The sequence below is a fragment of the Pongo abelii genome, chromosome 8, assembly GCF_028885655.2.
Source record: "Pongo abelii isolate AG06213 chromosome 8, NHGRI_mPonAbe1-v2.0_pri, whole genome shotgun sequence".
Classification (NCBI taxonomy): Eukaryota; Metazoa; Chordata; class Mammalia; order Primates; family Hominidae; genus Pongo; species Pongo abelii.
This window is the reverse complement of record NC_071993.2, coordinates 90,192,571-90,211,125: the sequence shown is the minus strand read 5'-3', so window position 1 is coordinate 90,211,125 and position 18,555 is coordinate 90,192,571. Positions and strand designations below refer to the sequence as shown.

Sequence of the window (18,555 nt, the reverse complement as noted above, 5' to 3'; positions counted from 1 at the left end):
TGACCTTGTGATCCACCCACCTCAGCCTCCCAAAGTGCTCGGATTACAGGCATGAGCCACCACGCCTGGCCAAATTATTGTAATTTTTATTGAATACAGTAGGAGAGGTAATTGTGTTTAAATACATTTAGTCAGAAAATTGCAAATGGAGATTTGTACTGAGTGTACCGCTGATAAAATATTTAAATAAAAGACAGAAAAAAAAGTAACACAAATAAAGATCATATAGACTTTGTCTCTTCTGTGTCTTCTCATTTTACACTAATGTTTAAATCTCTGCTATGGTCTCTGCTGTTGTACCCCCCAAATTCAGAAGTTGAAATTTTAACCCCAAAGGTGATAGTATTAAGAGGTGTGGCATTTGGAAGGTGATAAGGTGGTGAGGGCAGAGCCTTCATTAATGGGGTTAATGCCCTTCTAGAAAAGGGTCTAGAGAGCTCCTTTTCCCCACCTCTCACCACGTGAGAACAAGTAAGAAGGTGGAACCACCCTCTATGAGGAAGTGGGCCCTCACCAGAAACCAAATTTACAAGAGTCGAATTTCTGGCCTCCAGGACTGTGAGAAATAAATGTTCCTTGTTTATAAGCCATCCAGCTTATGGTGTTTTGTTATTGCAGCTCAAAGAAACGTAGAAAATTCCCAAATAATTCATAATTCTATATAAAATTAATAAAGTTATATTTATTGCCCACTGAACATCCCCAAAAGCTTCTTAAAAAGAACAGAAATAATAAATTTCGTTGTAATGTTGTAGATACTGTGAATTGCAATATTATTTAACTAGAAATGTTTTTCAAGTAAAATTAATATTCTTATGTATAAATTTTCTTTTTTTTCCTCCCATTAAGTTTAAGAAGTTGATAAAAATTTCTATTTTTAATACATTTTCTTACAAAATCTCTACATGGTCATGCTGTGCATAGGAAAATACTAACCATAGATTTTCTGTTTTTTAAAAGAATATACATTTTATTATATGTGTATTGGAAGTTTCAATTTAAAGGAAGATTTCATCACAATTGACTTCTAGAAAATCTCCAACTTTTATGAGAAAACATGGATATAATTTAATAGCATATACATTTATTAAAATGAATTCAAATTCTGTCTTTAATTTTTGTTGATATGTTTCTCCATTGTAAGAATAGTTGTATTTTGAAATCAATTAAAATGAAAATACTTGATATTAAACTCCGGTGTGCTTTTCTAGATAGATAGTGACAGTACTTTATAAGCAGCTCAGCTAGAGATTTCTGTTAAAATGTAAGGAAAGAAATTTGATCTCTAGAAGACAATTTTTCACTTCCTTCTAATAGTAATGTAACGTTTTCATCTGCTAAAAAGGTAGGTAACAAACTACAGTGATAGTGGTAGGGACTGCTGACTTTTCACCAAGAAATATCACAATATATTTTCCTTCATATTATTCATTGAAGATTTGTTGAAATATTATTTATGCCTATTACTAATGTGAAATTATGGTAATTAATAAAATCATAGTGAGTTAATGTCATATACTGCGATTAAAAAATTATATTTGATTTTTAATATGTTGATATCTCTAAATAATATGCTAGATTTTCTTAGTAATATTACATAGTTTATCTTAGGCATTTAACTTATCATTTGGCAGGAGAATGTCAAATTAGTCCATGGCACAAAACGCTTTGAGATCCTGCTCTGCACTAAGAAGAACAGTACTGGAATAATGTTTGGCCCTGTCTGGGATTATGTATCCATCACACATAACCAGGCATGGTGCTAACACCATCAGTATGGATGAGGTCTTTCTGCATCCAGCAGTTGTGATTAATTTGTGCTGAGCCATGGATGTTCTTTTAGGAGCTCCCTCTGTGACATACATCAGGCTTTCTGGAGACAGCTGACCAGGGCAAGAGGTACAGTCTACACCTGGAAAACATTGTCTTTTCATTGTTTAAAACTAATTGGTCCATATGGGCTTCCAACCCAATGACCTTGAAATGAATCCTCTGCTTCACTCTTACAGGCTCAGAGCAGTTCATATATGCAAGGCATTCTGAACAGATTTTTCTCTCTCTCTTTTATCTCTCTTTTATATCTAATTATTCTAATAACCAGCATGTCATATCCAGGACATAATAATGCTATGAAAAGTCATAGATTCTATAATTTTTCCTCTTTCCCCAATGAACACACACAAACACACACAATATATAGGTGGTGAGGAGGATGAAAAAACAAAATTGTATAATAATAAGCTTACATTTTACATTCAGATCATATATCATTAGTTTTTACTGCCAGCTGTGAAGCCAGTAAAAATATGTATTATTTGCATGGTGAAAACAAAGTGATTCAATGAAAAGAGAAATAAAATTCAAATTAGATCTATGAAAATAATCTAATTCTTAACTTCCTCATATCTATAAAAATAACATATAAAGGCTCTGCCCATTTTTACTCTAATATTAATTTAGAGTTCATAATGATTAATATTTGTGGATTGCTACTATGTATTTTGTTCTATTTGAGGTGTTTCAATTTGCTAACCAGATATCTGTCTCCAAAGCCCACTTTCTTTATGCCATTTATCTGTCCAGATGTGAAAATGTGTATTTTTGAACTAATGGAAAAAAAGAAAGGTTAGTTTTATATTCAAGGCCACGCAGGTTGTAAGTAACATACAGAACATGGGCCCAGACTCAGGTCTCCTGATTTTTAAGAAGCTACACAGGAAGATTCATCATATGTTTCTCAAATTTACAGAATGCAAATGAATATTGAAAAGTAAGATAGATGGGACAAATTAGTAGTAGGAAAAAATATTGGGATAAATACTTCTGTTAAGTAAGAGTTAAAATGTTGAATTTAAACAATAATAATAATAATAATAATAATAAGATACTTTGCTCTTTAGTGGGCCCATGCATCAAAACTCTGATCTAATTATGTTTTCTTCCATATAATATAAATAAGGGTTCTCAAAAATCTGAATTATTCTGTTCCCCTGAAATCCGTGGTGGATGAAATGAGAAATATTTTAAAAACAGCTCAATTGGAACAAGGTGGTATTTTAAAAATCATTTACTTTCATAAGGTAACCTTATTTATATCTACAGAGTCTATAGCTATTAGTTAAACATTATATTTAAATGCTGGGTTTTGTTTGAAAACTGTCTGGGCATGGGTCTCATTTTCAGTAATGAGACCAAAGTAAAACTAAAGCCAAAAAAAATGAAGTACAAAGAGCACACTATTTTGTTACTCTGGAAGGCAAAACATTGAAAAAGACAAACCACTCCATCTTCAATACTGAAAAAAGGAAATACTGATAATTTCTGAGCGCCTTGTAACAGAGGGCTGAGACTACAGAATAACTGTTCTTGCTAACTGTTGGCAAACAATTTAACAATTTCATAATCTCTAATATGAAACCTTTCAAGTAGATTCAACAATTTTAAAAAGACAATGGTAAAGCTTATCAAATTATTTATCATTTTAATAAATTCTAGGATAGAAGAAAGAAATCATGTTTTCCAGGAATTATTTATTGTGTATCTACAGAGCCCACTTTTTTTTTTTTTTGTATTTTAAATTCTGGGATACATGTGTGGAATGTGCGGGTTTGTTACATACGCATACACGTCTCATGGTGGTTTGCTGCAGCCATCAACCCGTCGTCTACGTCAGGTATTTCTCCTAATGCTATCCTTCCCCTAGGCCCCCACCCTCGACAGGCCCTTGTGTGTGATGTTCCCTTCCCTGTGTCCATATGTTCTTATTGCTCAACTCCCACTTCTTAGATCTCCAGTGCTCACCTTCATCTGTATTCACCCTCCCAAGTTTTCTTAAACCCACTTCAATCATACTTTTGCCTCAGCCACTCAAAGCCAGCTGCTTTTGTCAAAATCACCAGTGCCTTTTACATTGCTAAAAGCAATATTTATTTTCAGTCCTTATCTTACTTGACCTATCTTCAGAATTATTCACTATCATTTCACGGCAACAAAGTCTCGGTTCTCTTCCTATCTTACTATTCATTTTTTCTCATTCTCTTTTGGTGTTTTCCCCTTTTCTCCCCTACTTCTTAATTTTGGAGTGGCCCAGAAGTGAGGAGTTATTCATCTTCTCTTTATACTCACTCCCTTGCTCAATCTAGTCTAATCTCATAGTGTTAAAAATGTCAGTACTATTATGACTCCTAATTTTAATCTCCAACCTGGATTTCTCCTCTGAATTCCACAATCCATATCCAACTGTGTACTTCATAACACTGCGTAAGTATCTAACAGACATTTCAGATATAAATACCTGCAACAATGAAATTCTGATTACCCTCCACAAACCTCCTCCACTCGTGGTCTTTTTCACTTTAATGGCAGCTACATACTTACAAGTACTGAAAACAAGAAACTTGGAGTCACCTCTTGCTTCAGTTGATAGATACGGAAAAAGTGAAAACCACGTTTTTGAAAATTGAATTTGAAGTTCCATCTTCTCATTTCACAATACAGTATTAGTAGATTATATATGCCAAGAAATATTCTATGTTAGTAAACGAGATGAAAAAATAGTCTTATGTCAATGTAGTGAATTATGGTCTTATCCTACTGAAACATTAAAGGTAAATATTGCAATTTTCAAAGTTAAGGTAATACCACATTTTAATTTGGATGTTATAAATTTATGAAATATTTTTCTATATTTATAATATGTAAAAATAGAAATATAATCATATTGCATGTATAGTAAATTACACTGTTCAATGCTATTGTAAACCTAAACCTTTCTTGTAATTAGTCTGAATCTCATTTTTCATTAGATTTTTAAATTCCATGAGCATAAACACTGTAAATGTATGTGTTTCATTCACTGCTGAAATTTCGGACAATCCCTGGTATATGGAAGAAGGTCAAATATATATTTATTTTTACTTTTCTGTATTTTTAATTTAATAGTCTTTACATTAAATATTTTTTTAAAAATTAAGTGAATGTGACATCATTCTAATTCCCATTCGATAGGTATTTATGGATGTTTTTTCAGTGTGTGTGTGTGAATGTACACAAAGTGGAAATTAATTAATGTGAATGTACAACATGAACACCTTAGATTGTAGAATGTCTTTATTCACACATTTTAAAGGTTTGTGATATCTGAAAGTTTACCTATGGGTAATTAATACTGATGCACATTCTTGCCAGTCTTATGAATGGGCCTCACCCAGCCCCCTCAATCATCAATTATGATTCCATCTCTATAGGGATGGTGCTGTGAACAGAATAACGTATAATCTTCTAGAAGGTTTATGCATTTACATGTAATATTTATGCAAAAAGCCTATTTATATGAATTTTTAAATGGATAGTGGCTTAAAGAATGAGATGTTAGTTGTGACTTTGTTCTTAACACACGGCTTAGATACATTTTATTGTCAGAATGATGCAAATTGAGGACTTTAGCATGATTTCGACTGTGTGTACTCTTCCAGTCCACTCAACACATTTTAATTTATTAATTTAATTTACTTGCTTTACTTACTGAACTATAGCTTTTAATACCTAGTTCTTAGAACCTGCTTGGCCAATTTTCTCAAACATTAGATATCTTAGGAAGAGAAAAAAAAAAAGAGGGAGGGAGGAAGAAAAAGAGGGAATAAAGGATGGATAGAGGGAGTGGGTAAGGAAAACAAATGGCATTCTCTTTTCACCAGAGTTAAGGGACAGATAAATGTTAAAAATCGTGGCAACCACACAAGGCAATCATTCTCAAACTCTGATGTGCATAAAATAGAATGGAAGGCCTAATAAAAGCAGATTCCCTGGGCCAGGTGGGGTAACTCACGCCTGTAATCCTAACACTTTGGGAGGCTAAGGCGGGTGGATCACCGGAGGTCAAGAGTTCGAGACCAGCCTGACCAACACAGAGAAACCCTGTCTCTCCTAAAAATACACAATTAGCCGGGCATGGTGCTGCATGCCTGTAATGCCAGCTACTCGGGAGGCTGACGCAGAAGAATCGCTTGAACCCGGGAGGCAGAGGTTGCAGTGAGCTAAGATTGTGCCATTACACTCCAGCCTGAGCAACAAGAGCGAAACTCCACCTCAAAAAAAAAAAAAGTAGTTTCCCACACCCTATCCACAAAGATTCTGGTTCATATGTTGGTGTTAGAGGCAAGGGATCTCCATTTTTATCAAACTGTCTATGGTGGTTATAATGTGAGCAGCATGTACTTTGACAGACATTATTCTGGGTGTGGGTACTCAAACTCCAATTTTTAGAGAATCTTTCTTTTTAGCCGTATTGGTTAGGGCTATTGGTTAGCCCTATTGGTTAGTGGACCAGTCTTTACTAATGGATAGTCCTTATTATCTGGAGCAAGAACTCCAGATAATACAGTGCATCCAAGAGCCAATGTTGTCACGCCAGAAGATTTAGAGTCTAGTAACTGAAACTGCGTGCAATTATACAATTATCAACTGTGTAGGTTCAACACCACTAAAATTATCATGTGACTCTAGCATTACCAAAGATTGCTCGTGTGTCAGTGGGAATACTCTACAAGTAATAAACTCAATCTTAGCTAGTGTTCATATGTCATGGTCAAATCCTCTTGACATTCCATTATTCATAATTAATTAGAATTTAGGTATGTTGGTGTATGTGTGCATGTATGCATGTGTATACACAGTATCAATATAGTTTTGGGTGTAAGCCACCATTTTTACTTTATCATTTTTAAATAAAGGAGCCTCAGATTGAGAAAAAAAGCAGACAGAAGGTAATTTGACATACAGAAAGTTTTTGGTTTCTAGTCAGAGTCAGAGAAAGACAAACGTATACAGAATGTACCCGGAAAGCAGATAATGACAACGTTCTGAGGAATAGTATATTTCTGTTGCTAGTGACTAAACATAGGATATAACGCTACTATGTAATTCAAAATTTTCTTCTTCCTTTGTTCCCTTCCTGGACACCACACCTCTTGCTAAACAGCTCTTCGGTAAAGCCTTCAATATACAAGGGTACAATTTTTCCAAGTTTCTTCACCCAGCAAGGTGCAGGCTGCATATTTATCTTTATATGAGGATGATTCTGAAAAACTGGCAAATTGACTGAACTACCAATGATTCACGCATATCCCTTTATACCTTTATTTTCAATTTTAAATTCAACACTCAAGTAGACAAAGAAGATTGTTTGCTTTGGTTAATTTTGCTGGAGGGCTAAATTATATATCCTCTCTTTCTTTATGGATAGAAATTGCGTTTGCTTAACATTTTAAAAATCACTTTAGACAGTTAAAATATGTTTACTTAAGCTTTCAACCAATTTATTTTTTGGCAATAACAATATTATTAGTGTATAACCTTCAAATAGCCTGACATTTGGACATGTTTGTCTTGGGATTCAAACTTGAATTACTTGTACTTTCATTTTGAAATCAAAATGTTAATAAAAGTCTCAAATTTTCCTTTAGCAGACAATTCATTGCCGTTGAATTTTTTCAAAGGTGGAAAGTATATGGTTGTGGAACATATACATCTGAGTTGGTTACAGTAAAGAAAAATAGAAGGAATCATAAAACTCTTAAGAATCTGATTAAAAACAAACATTTAATCCAATTATAAAGTGTTGCAGAAAAGAAAGAGAAAAGTAATCTATTGCTGTTAGAATCCTATAGTGGAAGTTTGTGGTTGTGTCAGGTGGAGGTAAGGTGATTAGTGACTAGGAGGAGGTGTAGGAGGTGTATGGGATGTTTGTAGCATCTTTTTTTTTAACAAAAATCTGGTTGTTAGTTACATGATTAACTTCACTTTGTGAAAATTCATCAAGATATACACTTTCCTGTATGTCAGCATCATGTCAGCATTTCAATTAAAATGTTACTAAAAAAATAAGCTATGAACTTGCTCCCCAAAAAAGTATACATAGACTATCCCTCCCTCTCCTATCACAGTAAACTAGGATATGGGCACTCAAGTCCAAGTGGCAATTTAATAACAGCTGCCCTAGGAAGTGACATGGAAAACCAACATTATGAAGATACATGAAAATTAAAGATGCTTCCCTCTTCAACCATCTGTGTTCATTAAAGATAGACCCCAAAAGTAAACTTGGCCTTTTGCACTTTCCCACTAGTGTTTCCCAAACACTGTGGTTTCCAAAGCCCTGCTTCTTATCTGCTGCCTTAAAATAATCTAAGGTAATTGTTAAAGCAAATTCCCAGGGGCTCAACCAAAATATCTGACATGTATCTGCTGTATTGCTTATTTGTTTTCTTTATTAGTTTAATTTTATCATATTTTCCTAAGTTTTCAAGTAATTTTAATATATGACTTGCTCTCAAAATTTAGCATCCAAAAATCACACATAAATCTTCATTCTGTAGGGATAGCCCTGAAGTCTGCCTTTCCAAAACGAGCATATCCCCTGGTCCTGATATGTAGAATCAGTAGTCGTTTGGGATCAGTTGGATCAGGCATTTTAGCTTCTCTCACACAGGCTTATAGGTAGCTGTTACACTAAAAAAGCCTAGGGTGAGCAGCTGAGGCCAACTCTGCTCTAGCCTTTTATGTAAGTCATTATCACTCCTCTTCACTTTCAGCAAAGTCTCTTAATTTGGACTTAGTTGGAAACAGAATGGAGGAAATTCATTTACGTAAGGGAATTCTCTGTAGGATCCTTCAGCTCACTGAAGCTCTACAAAAGCTATGGGTCCAAAGCAACAGTAATTGGTAACAGGTTATCAGGTTATATTTCCTTTGTGTGTGTGTGTGTGTGTGTGTGTGTGTGTGTGTGTGTGTAAAATGTCTTATGGAGGGATGACTGTGAAAAACCTGTGCTCCATGAATCAATGAACATATTATCAACTAACTAAAAATTATTAGGTTTTTGCCATTAAAAGTAATGGCAAACGCCACAATTATGTTTGTACCATCCTAATAAAAATAAGAATATCCCATTGATTCTTGACCCTACTTATAAAATTAACTGCCTTAAAACCTACAGGAGCCTCCTTTATTCAAAATTTAATACTCTAAAAATTAAAGGACGCATAAACAGTTTGACTTTAAGCCAATTTATTACTATTACTAAACATATTCAAAAACTTAAATTCAAAAACCTATAAACTTCATGAGATAAAATACAAATAACTGTTCTATGCTGTGAAGTTTGTTTGCAAGGCTATACAGCAAAAGAGTATATTCTTGGTTGGAAACAAATACATTTTTTTGTATGACAAAAAGGAAAAGAAACTTCACTAGATAGAATATAGGCAGCACATACTTTATAAAGCTTTGTAATATAACTACGAAATAATACTGACACATTTCACACCTAGGGAATATTTTTAATAAAATGAAACACTTTCTATCTTCACTTCAAGTAAGAATATGCCCATTCTGTTTATAACTTGTTACAATGAACACATGAATCCTCAAAGCTCTTGTATACCTTTCAATGACAAAAATCTTTCTTTTTGCTTAGAGCATGAGATATAAATTGACACTGGAATGACTAAAAGGATTTTGAATGATTTAAAGAAAAAATAACCTTGCCACTCTGGGGAAGACCACAGATTCTGAAAACTCTCACTTATCACCAACATGTTGAACTATTTAGCTGGTGTTTGGAAGGTGAGAATCATCTTGGGTATAAACAGCAAGGTCAGCCAGATATAAAATTCTGATAGTGATAAAGGGGTAACTTTTTTTCTGTGAATCTTCCAACTTATGTTTTATTTTTATTATTTTATCCTGCCTTTTGCTTTCCAACCAGCAAAGCCATCTTATCCTACACTGAGGTCTGATCCCACTCCCAGTTTTTTCTCAACCAACAGAAAACCACACTAAATTACCTTCTATGAATTAGCCAACTGAAATAATGTATTTTGTAATAAGCAAATTTTAAAAAATTATCAACATAAAAATTATATCTAAATCGGTTATTTTTCAGAGCCTAGAAAGTATTGAGGGTGAGAGGTCAATGTTTCTCCACCTACAGGACTGTTCTTGAGACAAAAAATAACAAAGAGTTTTAGCCTACAAGTTTTTCCTACAAGTTGTAGTCTACAAGTTTAGCCTACAAGCTACAAGTATTTAGCCTACAAGAGAAATATGCTCTTTCATTGTTATATTTCTATGGAACCAAGAAACCTATGAAGAATGATTACTTGGGAACATATGTGTAGAGTGCTAAGGATGTTTATGTGTGTGGGGATTGCAGAGTGGGAAGACATGGCAAGGGTTCAGAAAGTGCCTTTCCCTTGAACATTTTACAATGTTTGGTTTTGCTGTTGTACTCTTACAATGACCTTTGCAGACAAGAAGGCCTTGGCAAAAAGCAAGGTACTCTGATGAGAATGGATAAATTGCCTTTCTTTTTCCCAAGCAGTTACAGGTCACCTTGTGAGGAAGAAAAAAGGCCAAATAAAATGTCACCTCTGTGTGTCTTTTGTCAGTTTGTGCATTTCGACAGCCACTATATTCAACTGCTACATTCTATTTCTGTTCTAATGCTGCTGCATGAATAACGATATGAGACAAGAGGACATCATACTTCCTTTCCTTTTATTAGCTTCCATAATTGGCATAATAGTTAATTAATTTAGGCCAGTACTTAGAATTTTTAGAGACAAACCAGTGGAAAATAAAAACGCATGGTATTCTTTCTGAAGAAACACAAATACTGGTTTTTTTTTGTTTTTTTTGTGTGTGTCTGTTTTGGTATTATTTATTATTTCCTAGTAATGGTAGTGTTGCTCTTCAGCAATATTTTTGCTTTGATTAAACTTAACTCATTAAGACAAAAGTTGTAAAAGGTAAAGTTTTTAGACTGACTTCTTTTTGAGCTTCTACATCCTCTGTGATGTACCTCAGTATGTTATCTAAGTCAAATTGTTGCCGTTTTCATGATGTGTTGTTGGATATGGTATCAGGCACCCTGTGGAGGAACTCTCTGGTGGGAGGTGGTGTACAACGTCACACTGTAGCAGAAAACCTGAAGGCTACTCTCAGCTGCTTTCTCTGGCATTTGATCCCTTAATTCTATCCAAGTGTATCACTTTATCCTTAGGCAGATTAAATTTCATATTCTACCTCCTCTGAGCTCATTTACTTACTCTGTTACACTTACGGGAAAACAGATATAGTCATTTGTCTTAACCATTCCCTCTTATTTAGTGATATGTTCAAATTTCTTAACATAAAGGATTTTCTTCTTCATTAATTAGAAGCAGTGATCTTATATAGAGAGTCTCGTGGAGTGTAGTTTTCTCCCAAATTCTTCTTGGCCCTCCATTTTTAAGCCAGTTGATAACATCCCCTTTTGTTAGTTGGATGCTATGACATATCATGACAAAAATTATGCTTTGTGTGTCAATCTGCTAAGTTTAAAAAAAAGGAGAACACAAAATTAAAATATGAACACTTATCAGTGTATCAAAGGTCAATTGATTTCAGAAACTGTAATATTTGTTGGAAATTCATGGAAAGATTGCTATTTCATTACTAATAACAAGTAATGCCTCAAATTTCTGTGGGGTGATTTTCTCTAAAATGTATAAGAGACATTTACTTTGCCTTACCTTAGAGACCTGGCTATTGGGGTAGAAAAGATAAACTTATTATATTATTTAGTAACCTATTGAACTAAGATGTGGTGTGCAATGGACTTAATATTTGTATCTCTCCAAATTCATATGTTGAAATCCTAATCCCCAATGTAACGCAATTAGGAGAGGTAATTAGGTCATAAGAATAGAGCTCTCATAAAAGTAGTTAGTGTCCTTACAAAAGGTACCCCAGAAAGCTCTCTCACCCTCTCACCATCTCATCCTCTCTCCACCAAGTGAAGATACAAACAGAAGTTGGCAATCTGCAACCCAGAAAGGGAACCTAACTAGAACCCGACCATATTGAGCACGGAATTCCAGCCTCTGGGAGAGTGAGAAATATATTACTGTTGTTTATAATCCACCCAGTCTTTCATACTCTGTTAGAGTGGCCTGAACTGACTAGTACGTGTGTGTGTGTGTGTGTTTCATTCTTGCCATAAGAATAAGAGTAGGAATATATTGCTAGAATATTTCCAGATACAGAAGATATGTCGTTTGTAGCATTTGTCTGCCTTCTTGTAGCTTGGCAATAGCAGCCCTGATGTTTTTTCTCTTGTCCTAACTCTGGGTCACTATGGCCCCTGTTCAACCTCACCTTAAAGGAGTGCCAATCCTTTTCTTCTCGTCTTTTTTTTTTCCTCTATCTCTCTCTTTTGTTTGAAAACTGACAATATACACATTAGAGTAGAAAGAATATAACTTATATTTCACATCTCCATAACAGATTTAATTAATTTTATTAGCTTTTTCAATTTCACAGTAGGTTCCATCCTTTTCATTTTGAGAAGTGATGACTGATGATCTTTGACTTGCTACTCTGCCTGACTTAGACACCTGTGATCTTTCAACTTGACAACGTCTCTGTGGGAAATTCAGGTAGGGGGAAAATTGTAAATTGGCTTGAAGGCAACATGCAGCAGCATGATCTATTTTTTGTTGTTTTAACGATACTCTGTTGGCAGTGTGAAAAGATGGATAAGATGCATAGAAGTGAAGCATGGTTTTAGAAACTGCTTGTGTAAGATCATGGGCCAAGAGAATGTGAACTAAAGAATTGCAGTAGATGAGCAGAGTCGAGATATTCAAGAGGATTTCAAAGGTATCAGGAAGGGATTCTATGAGTGACTGAGTGGGAACATACGAGAAAAGAGACCTTTGAGGAAGTGGAAGTGTCTCGCTTGAGTGGGTGATCAACTGAAATATGATTAACTGAAAAAGAGAATACAAAATAGAAGGTTTGGAATTTTTAAAGGATGTATATAGTTTGCTATATTTTTAATTTGTCACAATTAAATAATACTAGGAGTAGTTATCCAACCAATAACTGAAAAGATGTCTGTAGGCATCAGAAGTAAAATATGTCTCCTCAGGACCAAGAAAAATGCCAGGCACCTGAGAAGCACTCAAGAAGGATTAGGCAAATTGAAAACTGGCAAATGTCATATACTTTAAAATCATTGAATCAGGGTTTTCTGTTAAATTTCTATGAAGTAAAATATGATTTTTATCATTACTCAAATAGTGACTAAATGTTTTCTAGAGTTGTGGCAATAGTGACTCATATAGGGACAGGGGTCGTAGTAGCTGCCCTCCTCTTAGCCCTCAATCATTTCTCAAATGCTGTTTTCCTGTAACTCTCAAATTACTGAAGGACGACACCTTGCCAGGGCATCAAGCACATCAGCACTAAGAGTCAAGCTTACTAGTTTTCATTCCCTGGCTAATTTTCTATTGCAAATATGTAATTTTTCTTTAGAAGAAACACATTTTTTGATGCAGTCATAAATAGCTTTAGTTGTACCATAGCAAAGGTCTGACATTTTTTCTAGGGATTGAATTTATGTGGAAATCTATTTACTACATTTGCATCTTTTTTTTTTTTCTGGACAGAGATGCAAGATCAAATTGTATCAAATGCATACACATTCAAATGTAAGTATTTAGATAGAGTAAAGATGTAGGTACACAGATTCAGCAGTCTGAAAAGATTTACTGTGCCAGGGAGAAAATTATTACAACAAATGTTTATTAAGCAGCTTCTATGTGCTGTATATAGGTAGGTGTAGGGGCATGGGATGCAGTGTAAATAAATGTTTTGCAATCTGCCCTCCTGTAAAAGTTGGGAGAAAATAAACAGGTACATACAATAGAGTAATTGGGGCCACTTTAGAGGCCAAAAGGCTGCAAAAAAGCAGCTTCCTAACAGTGGCTATGCCTTTCTAGGGCAAATGTCTTCTTAGTTAAAAACTGAAACATCAGTTTGAATTAGACTGTTGACAAGAAGGGAGGAATGATTCAGGAAGAGGGACAGTATCTCTAAATGCTTAGATGTCAGAAAGAGCATGGTCAGTTGAGGGCACTGGAAGCCGTTTAGTATGTTTGGAACAGAGGGTGTGCAAGGTAACTAGTGAGAGCTCAGGGTTAATGAGCTCATGAGTTGGAAGGAAAAGAAGTTAAAAGGCAGCATGCTAGATAGAATAAGTAGGTCAGTGAGTAACAACATGAAAATCAGAGGAAACATGAAACAATTATGCTTCTAATTTCATTGTGATCTTATGCTCTTCGTTGTTAATTAAAGGGATTTAGATTAAAACATGCAATTGTTATTTGAAGAACTGACAGATAGTAAATTATTCATAATTTATCCATTTAATTGGCCTTAATAATTAATGACTAGTAGCTTTGTATTAGATGCCTGAAGTATAAATATACCAACTAATAATACTTTAAAATATTTCACTTACAATACTCAAAGTGATTTTATGGACTTTGTAATAGATGGTCCACACGTGAACTAATTCACTCTTACCAGTGTTCTTAAATGTGCTTTCATATTTTTACAACATAGGTGGTTTTTACTTTATGAGGGTAGTGATCAAATAACTTATCCAAACTGGGACATTTAAAAGAGCAAGAGAGGTATTATGAATAATTACACAAAGACAACAGACATAAACATGTACTGTCCTGGGTAAACCAAATCTATGATTCTTGTTCACAGTGTATATCACATTTTAAAGTATGCTTAAATGATTACAATTATATAAAATTTAGGATAGTGTTTTGGAATGGAACAAACTTTTTCAATTGCATGTTTTAATCTCTTCATATTCTAAAATTTGTGAACTATTCCATTTTGTCTTCCAAGTTACACCTTTACATTTTTATTTGTCAGCATGCTGAATAAATCACTGGGAGAAAACGAGAAAAAAATGAACATGATAAATCTCTAATTCATGGCACTCACCAGCTGTTAAATACACACATAGCTTTTTAAAGCAGAATTCTTCTTCAAAATATAGGAGAAGGTACTTCATTTTATTTTATCTCCGCTTTTGAAACATAAATTGGGATCTAGTCCAACAAAAACTTTTAGGGCCAATGAAAAAATGAAGTATTATTAAAGTAAAAAGAGAGAGAGAGAGAGAAGAAATTGAAAGATTTACTATGGAGGAGAACTGCCAGATTGTAGCATTTCAATGGTCCCCTGAACAATGCCATAATACTCAGTTATTATTCAAGCAGGTGGCACATTATTATTACAGTTAGATACCTTTGCTTATTAAGACCTTGACTTCACACAAAACATAGTAATTTGAATCTAATATTGTCTGTTAAAACTTCCATTAATAAAATAGTTACTAAAACAAAAAACATCTGTGGCCTATTGTAATTGATTTTTTTCTGTAATTGATGGACTGAGTTACACTGTACTCAGGTACACCAGGACAGCTGAATTCAATAATAAAGGAAAATAATTGATTTTTGGTTTCACATGCGACAGTTTGGAAACAGTGCTTTGTCAAATTTCTTCATTCCCTTAGAAAGCAGCACCACAAGATTCAGGTGGATCCACAATAGAAAATCAGTACACATTGTGGAGTTTTATGTACTCTCAGAATAATTAACATAAAATAGTCAGTGTAAGAAGGTGAATCTCATGCATGGCCATTTAATACAACTTGTTAACGTGGTGTTTTTTCTTGAATAACTCCCAAACCCTTAATAAATGAAATCCCAAGAAATTGTAGTCATCCTTCAGGCTCTCTCCATGGTCTGGCTCTATACCTCATTTCCCTGTTAACTGCTTGTAGCCTGTGCATTATGTCTCCAAGCTTTTACTTCTGCACCTCCTTATGTTCAAACATTATTTCTCACTTTTATTCATTGGCCATACTCTTTCAATCCAACAACATTTAGCTTGGGGTGCTAACATTTTGTGCAAATGAGAGTATTACTAAAGTTGTGGCAACAATTCAATGAAAAATGCACATAAAGCAGCTTAAACAATGTTCATTCTCAGTAAGCTTGCTTACCTTACTTCCTTTTCCTTTAGTATGTTTACATTTTTCAAATGGTAAGAAAAATACCATCGGGATGCATTTCTAGAGGTTTTTTTTGCAAGCTTAAATATGAGAGAGTTATGTACTATATACAAAACTTATGCTGAATCTTTGCTTTTGCCATTTCTTGTACTTACAATGCCCTTTTCCCAGTCCTCATCTCTGCCTGGCAAATTCCTGTTTTACCTTCACTGCTTAGATTAAATCTCACCATCTCAATGAAGTCCATCGAAATTAATTAGAAGAATATCTGCATTTTTACAGTATCTATTTAATGATTATATTAAAATATAGATATACTATTAAACCAAAAGTGAAATGCCAAATAGATTAACTTAGCTTCAAAATTATTTCAGGTCTAAGATCATCTTTCAATATAAAGAAAATAATGAGACATATATTGAAAGCATCTTTGGATAGGCAAGACCTTTTATTTTTATGTTAGAAAAATCAGCATTAAAAATACATTAAAATAAAATTAAGTAATAAAAATGAAAACAAAATTAAAATAACATATAAATCAAACACATTTTAGATGTCTTAATTGGTCATGTTTTTGTGGTAAAACGCTAATTCCTTTTAGTAGAAAAATAATGTTAGAAGACATAATGAATTGTGTAGAATTGTATACATTTGACCAAGGCATTTGTTACATATGAGAATATTTAGTATTTTGCCCCATAGTACTATAAAAAGTTATTTTAGAGAAAAGCAATGCCATGTATTAAAAGTGGACTTCACTTGTTTTTTTTAAACAAAAAATTGACTGACTGCTGTCCACATTAATTTTAATTTTATAACATAAAACTGCCTACAGTAGCGTCTACAGATTTATCTGATTAGCAGTTCATAAACACAAGGAAATAAGATATTAGCTTAATTTACCTTAATAACCAAATCAAATTTCTGGTGAAAGTCTCTGTTTACTGGCTCCAGGAGACTAAGTTCTGCTGTCCTAGGATGCATATGGAAAAATCGTGGGTAATCCTCAGGAGTCCCTGGAAGACATTGAGATTTCAGTACATAATTGAGAACAATAAGTAATATGTGTATCTGCTTTATCTATTTCCCTTCATCAACTGAGGAACAAAGCTACAATTTCATTAGTAAATTAAGTTTCAAAATTATGCAGTTCAGGGAAAGCAGACACAAATGTGGTATATAGTTATTAATAATTAGCATATCAGTAAGAAAATGGAAAATATTTGTTGGGATGATTTTTGAAATATTTTTTATTAAGAGGGCTCTAATTAATTTGAAACTTCATCACATGAAAATAGATATTAAGCGGAGGGAGAGTAAATTTTTGAGTATGAAATTTTATTTTAATGGTGCATAAATCTTAATTATAACTGGTCTTTCAACATATATTATAATAAATGATTAGTAATTTGTACCAAATAGTGAGATGCTTGGAAATTAATATGAACATATTTTGTTCCATATATTATTTCTTAAGATTAATATCAAGCTAATTATGTTAACCACAGTAAATTAAATATAGGTTCTGATGATACTCTTAATGTCTAGACAGGGTACTTATTTATTTATTTACTTACTTATTTATTTTTGAGATGGAGCCTTGCTGTGTCACCCAGGCTGGAGTGCAGTGGTTTGATCTCGGCTGACTGAAACCTCTGCCTTCCCGGTTCAAGTGGTTCCCCTGCCTCAGCCCCCAAATAGCGGGGATTATGGGTGTGTGCCACCATGCCTGGCTATTTTTTGTATTTTTAGTAAAGACAGGGTTCTGTCATGTTGGCCCGGCTGGTCTTGAACTCCTGACATCTGGTGATACACCCACCTCAGCTTCCCAAAGTGCTAGAATTACAGGTGTGAGCCACCAAGCCTAGCCAAGATGGAATTTCTTATTTTAATAATCAAAATACATTTCTTCATAAAGAAATTTCTTCTAATTGTATAATCTTCCTTTGTGCACTGCAACATTCTTTTCCCAAAGTGAAGAAGTCAAATCATAAAATTGTATAGTATATACATTTGTAAAATTAATAACCATAACAGAAAAATAATATAGCTTCCAATTATGGAAACCTACTCTGTGCTAAATGCTTTATATAACTAATCATCAATAACTCTGTAAATCATTTACATTTTACAGATGATGACTTGGGAGACTGGGGAGATTAAATGACTTATTTAAGTTAAAGGAACAATCTGAAACACAGCTTTTATTAAAAATCCAGGCTGCCAGATGTTAAAACACATCCAAAAATGGGCTTATTGTTACTACTTATTTTCCTCAACTCTGAGACAAGAAGGGAAATTCCACTGGGCAGTAAATGAGGGGGAAAAAAACCCAGAAACATATTTTACACCATTAAAACCAAATATAAAATCTACAAATAGTCAAAATTATAGATGAAATGTAATATATAATAAAGCAGTTATCCCTCCTAATAGGAGAGTCATACAGAAAATCATAGAGTTTCATACATTCTTCATGGAATATACATGAGTAAACCCCAAATGAAGAAGATATTCATAATAAATAATAAAAATATGAGCATTAGTCGTAGATGAAAATGTGGATACATTTTACTCTAATGTGAGAATGGGCAAACCTTTCCTAACTATGGCTCAAAGTCAAGAAG

At 33.9% G+C, this 18,555-nt stretch overlaps 1 protein-coding gene across 19 annotated transcripts in view; it reads right to left on the bottom strand.

Moving 5' to 3' along the window:
- The window catches only part of PCDH15 (protocadherin related 15), a 1,013,670-nt gene that overhangs the window by 399,963 nt on the left and 595,152 nt on the right, over nucleotides 1-18,555 (bottom strand). For all 19 annotated transcript variants that reach the window (XM_054522581.2, XM_063727642.1, XM_063727641.1 and 16 more), the window contains one exon: nucleotides 16,832-16,944. In XM_054522581.2, the coding sequence (XP_054378556.2) occupies nucleotides 16,832-16,944 (113 nt within the window). The remainder of the gene's footprint in view (nucleotides 1-16,831; nucleotides 16,945-18,555) is intronic.